Source organism: Oncorhynchus clarkii, chromosome 23, assembly GCF_045791955.1.
Source record: "Oncorhynchus clarkii lewisi isolate Uvic-CL-2024 chromosome 23, UVic_Ocla_1.0, whole genome shotgun sequence".
Classification (NCBI taxonomy): Eukaryota; Metazoa; Chordata; class Actinopteri; order Salmoniformes; family Salmonidae; genus Oncorhynchus; species Oncorhynchus clarkii.
In genome coordinates this window covers 21245251-21250825 of record NC_092169.1, presented here as the reverse complement: position 1 = coordinate 21250825, position 5575 = coordinate 21245251, and the positions used below count along the sequence as shown (strand labels likewise).

The 5575-nt window shown below is 43.8% G+C and overlaps 1 protein-coding gene across 1 annotated transcript; it reads right to left on the bottom strand.

Moving 5' to 3' along the window:
* Positions 1-247: 247 nt before the first annotated feature.
* LOC139381694 (transmembrane protein 178A-like) lies at positions 248-4565 on the bottom strand. The gene is made up of 4 exons (XM_071125396.1): positions 3953-4565; positions 2620-2733; positions 603-740; positions 248-501 (listed from the first exon to the last, which is right to left on the bottom strand). The coding sequence occupies exons 1-4, from the start codon at positions 4458-4460 to the stop codon at positions 248-250; spliced, it is 1014 nt and encodes a 337-aa protein (XP_070981497.1). The 5' UTR covers positions 4461-4565.
* Between the last annotated feature and the right edge of the window lie 1010 nt (positions 4566-5575).

Genomic DNA, 5575 nt, shown 5'->3' with positions numbered 1-5575 from the left:
GCTGCAGCTCAGAGTTGATGTGAAAGATGCAGTAAGAGGTGTGAAATGCGTTGAGGTTTCTGTCAGACTCAGTAAACACAGTAGACACAGACATCTTAGACTGCCTGTAGGCCCTTGCTGAGGCTTGGTGTGTGTGTGTGTATGTGTGTGTGTGTGGTGTGTGGTTTGTGTGTGTGTGTGGGGTGGGGGGGTGGGGGGGGGGGGGTGTAACACACATCAAAATGTTTATCAAACGCAGTAAGGTGTGTCAAACACAGTCATTGGGTGCAGCCTTACCCTTGCCCTGCTGGGCTTTGCTGTTGCTATGGCTGAGGATGGGGAAAGTAGTGCACAGGCATCCAGACGCCACTGTCAGTCCCAGACTGAGCCAGGCACAGAAGCTGGACCAGCTGTAGCCATGCTCCACGTCAGCGGGTAGCCCGTAGATGAAGGGAGGGACTCTGGCCAGGTCATAGGACACGTTGGCCGCGTAGGTACACAGGGAGATGGTGCAGAAGATCCCTGAGAAGGAAGAGGGACCCCAAGGAGAGGAGGAGAGTGTGTGTGAGAGAGAATCTGTGTTTATTTAAGAAAACGGTATCAGTAGGTGTGGTAAACTGTACCTGCCATGAGAAAGAGCAGCCCAGAGACGTGCTGAGTGAGACTCTTCTCCCAGGCGAAGCTGACAGACGCCACGATGCAGCCACACAACAGAACGGCTGCTGCCATACCCAGAAACCCCGCTGTGATCCGCCGCAGATCTGATTCAAGGAAGAGGAGGGGAGAAGCGGGTGAGCACTTATGCAAGAGACACTGTTTCCCTCTCTGTAACCACTAGGGTTGCAAAGGGAGGGTATATTACTAGAAACTTTCAAATCTAGTGGCCCTATTTGGGTACTTGAGATTATCACAGGTAAAATATATGAAAAGAAAAATCCAGAAAATCACATTGTAGGATTTTTTATGAATTTATGTGCAAATTATGGTGGAAAATAAGTATTTGGTCAATAACAAAAGTTTATCTCAATACTTTGTTATATACCCTTTGTTGGCAATGACAGAGGTCAAATGTTTTCTGTAAGTCTTCACAAGGTTTTCACACACTGTTGCTGGTATTTTGGCCCGTTCCTCCATGCAGATCTCCTCTAGAGCAGTGATGCTTTGGGGCTGTTGCTGGGCAACACGGACTTTCAACTCCCTCCAAAGATTTTCTATAGGGTTGAGATCTGGAGACTGGCTAGGCCACTCCAGGACCTTAAAATGCTTCTTACGAAGCCACTCCTTTGTTGTTTGGGATCATTGTCATGCTGAAAGACCCAGCCACGTTTCATCTTCAATGCCCTTGCTGAAGGAGGTTTTCACTCAAAATCTCACAATACATGGCCCCATTCATTCTTTCATTTACACGGATCAGTCGTCCTGGTCCCTTTGCAGAAAAACAGCCCCAAAGCATGATGTTTCCACCCCCATGCTTCATAGTAGGTATGGTGTTCTTTGGATGCAACTCAGCATTCTTTGTCCTCCAAACACAACGAGTTGAGTTTTTACCAAAAAGTTATATTTTGGTTTCATCTGACCATATGACATTCTCCCAATCTTCTTCTGGATCATCCAAATGCTCTCTAGCAAACTTCAGACGGGCCTGGACATGTACTGGCTTAAGCAGGGGGACACGTCCGGCACTGCAGGATTTGAGTCCCTGGCGGCGTAGTGTGTAACTGATGGTAGGCTTTGTTACTTTGGTCCCAGCTCTCTGCAGGTCATTCACTAGGTCCCCCCGTGTGGTTCTGGGATTTTTGCTCACCGTTCTTGTGATCATTTTGACCTCACGGGGTGAGATCTTGCGTGGAGCCCCAGATCGAGGGAGATTATCAGTGGGCTTGTATGTCTTCCATTTCCTAATAATTGCTCCCACAGTTGATTTCTTCAAACCAAGCTGCTTACCTATTGCAGATTCAGTCTTCCCAGCCTGGTGCAGGTCTACAATTTTGTTTCTGGTGTCCTTTGACAGCTCTTTGGTCTTGGCCATAGTGGAGTTTGGAGTGTGACTGTTTGAGGTTGTGGACAGGTGTCTTTTATACTGATAACAAGTTCAAACAGGTGCCATTACAGGTAACGACGGGTGGAGGACAGAGGAGCCTCTTAAAGAAGAAGTTACAGGTCTGTGAGAGCCATAAGTCTTGCTTGTTTGTAGGTGACCAAATACTTATTTTCCACCATAATTTGCAAATAAATTCATTAAAAATCCTACAATGTGATTTTCTGGATTCTTTTTCTCATTTTGTCTGTCATAGTTGAAGTGTACCTATGATGAAAATTACAGACCTCTCATCTTTTTAAGTGGGAGAACTTGCACAATTGGTGGCTGACTAAATACTTTTTTGCCCCACTCTATATATATATATATATGAATAAAAATAAAAAATAAATGGGGGGGGTATTAAAGTCGATTGCCATAGATGTTACCAAAAATACTGAAGATTATGGTAACTTTGGTAAATTGCTAAATGTAAATCATGTAAATTAACATATGCCCTCCTTTTTGAATGGAAGGTAGTAGGAGAGTAATAGGTGTCTGGATTATTCATTTAATGAAACTCTCATTGGGGAATATCTTTCATAATGAGAAAATGCGTATACGTAAGAGGTGCCACTCATCCTGCTGAATGGTGCGGGTCAGGTTGAGCGGGATGTTGCGGAGCCGGATGGGCTGGGAGAAATGGTACTTGATGGTGATGCATCGCTGGGCTATACCTGCATAGAGACAAGAACTTTTGTGAACATAACGAGTAGCAGAAAAGGGCAAGTGTTTCTCAAGGAGACTTGTCTTGAGAAAAGCTGTGGCTGTTAATTAAGTATTCATTTATAAAGTGGACTCCCCTGTTTCATGAACATACTTCATAATAAGGTTTTCGAGGCTGTAAATGTGTATTTTCCCACAAGATTGCAGATGATATACATATTCCTCAGCACTATGAAAGCCTCTACACATGGCTGTGAGAAGATACCACGGAAGTCAACCATAGGGAAATTCCGCCTATATCTCTGATGGGTAACAACAATGTAATATTGTCCCCTCTCTCAGAGGCAGCAAAGAAGACTAACTATGGCAGGGATCTGACCTGCTCCCCTTCCACAAATACTATAGCTCTACCAATATTACAAAACGTTGTCCAAATAACATTTTCGTTTTCACTTGCTATATTAATTGGACAACAACATTTTGACTTGAGAATCCGAGCTTTTGATTTTAGCGTGTCTATGGATTTAGTACATACGGAATTAATCACGTATATTGATGCACTTTCCATCCTCATGCAAATTATATGGATCATAGGAATATAATAGTTGATATTTAACACGCAACGCTCCCTCGTTGTGTGAAGTGCACACTGGGCTAGCATGGTGGAAATACCTTTCGTGTCAGGTCAAAGTTAATAACGTTGATTTTCTGTCCGATGCAGTCTAAAACTGATCAGACCAGAGCTTCTTTTGAGGTCTGTATGATAGACACACGCAAGCGCGCATGCAACCTGCCTATCTATGTACATAGGCCATGGAAGTTATCCGAATGAATAGATTTGTTATAGACAGAACTTTGCACGCCCATGGTTTACAGATAGGCTAGACCGACACATCTCCCCGAGGACAACATGATAGTTTAAAACATGTTTTGAAGCTACATCTGTTGTTTGCACACACTGAAATAACAACAAAAACAACTTTACATCTTGAGTTGTGATGGGTTAAGTCAGTTGTACTAAGCTCATGAGTTTATTATTCAAGGGTCAGTGTATGTATTATCTAATTAATTGAAAGACCATTAAACAGCAGTGCATATGACGGAATGTAACTTTTTAAGCATTTACATATAGGCCTACCATTGCCAGATGTTTAGGCCTATATCTCCAAGGGATGCGGTTTCACTGCACCGCACTGGACCCCGGGTCAAATTCCCCACAGCATCTCTTACCCTTGGCAATGAGGTTGTCGATGTCCCTGTCCTTTCCTAGATAATAACATTTCCTCCAAAGTCCAGAGTAAGTGGAGAATAGAGGCCGCCCGCATTCCGTTTCTAAAATTCCCATTCCCAAAATGGACCTCCAGTTTTCCAGGAGCTCCTCCTCTCTACTCCCGACGTGGATCGCCCGGAGCAGTGCCTGGTTCCTCCGAGGATTGCTGCTGTCCATCAGGGGCAGGTGATAGATGGGCATCCGCCGGTTCTTCTGGTCGTTGGCGTCCGGCCCGAACTGGTCGCAGTTCTGCCTGTGCTGTGTGGTGTCCGTCTCGTACCAGTGGTCGGTCATGATAGCGGCGATGAGAAGTGCCAGAGATGCCAGGCTCATGGACAAACTGATAGCCGTCACCAAGGTCTGTTTCTCCATCTTGCCGGCATTAACATTTGAAGATTCGGTCAGGGAAGTATCCGTCACTCCGTCCACTTCACTCCTCCTTATCAACACGGGCTTGCAGGGCTTCATCGTGTTCTACATGATGCCGAAAAAGCTGTAAGGTCCTGGCATCTCCGGCTGGGTGCAGGCACAAGAATAACCTACCCGTGTTCCGCCACAAGAATAACCTACCAGTGTTCCTGTTCTCCCACTGTGTCGATTCCCTTACTTCGGTATATCCTATAAACATGGGATGAAGAGGTGTGTGTGCGTATATATGTAATCCTGTGCGCGGGCGAGTTTTGTGCGCTTCTGATTTCTAGGCTTGCGTTGATAAGAAAAAGAGGCGCGGTGCACAGAGTGCGCGATGAAAATGTCAAAGCTGTCATGCTCTCCTGTCAGTGCAGCTGCTTGTGTCATTACCAATAGAAGTCCCTGTGGCATGAGAATTATGATATTTATAACAATAATACTACTGATGATGATTATTGTTATTACAGCCTATTTAAAAAGGGTCAATCTGCGATTGTAGGCTACATACGTTTTTTAAACTTTTTAAATAAATTACATTTAGGCTACCCATTGATTCTTGAAGAATATAACTACCTCATCAGTTTACAAAATGTGTGTACCCCATCACAACACAAAATATACGCTTATTTTTAAGCTACTCCGTTGTTTTTAAACAATTCTAAACAAACAGCTTCAAATCATGTTTAAAACGATCATTTTCTTCTCAAAGTTAAGCACTTGCATCCATATAGATATGTATGAATTTGAGAATGGTACAATTTCTACAGCCCCAACCCTCAGCTGTTTACCAAAACAGGGTCGGGGTATCACTTTGTAATTGCATGAGCTGCAGATTGCCACTTTAATAGCAACAATGTGATTTTGGGGGGTCACTATCATAACTTGTTTTCATCAAGCCTTCAGATATTTCATAGTTAAAGCACAGAACAACACTTCATCATAGTGCATTAAAATAGAAGGGTAGGCTATTTACTGATAAACATGATTTTCTAGAATTGTCAGATCAATGATACTGCAAAATGGCATTGTGCAGAGACAGCTCCTTTCCAGTCCGCTGCATCAGCAGGCAGGGCATTGAGCGATATGGGGACATGGACATCTCTGGACATGGAGCATAGAGGAAGTGCTTATGAAGATTTATTATAACACATATATATTTGATTTCTCATTCA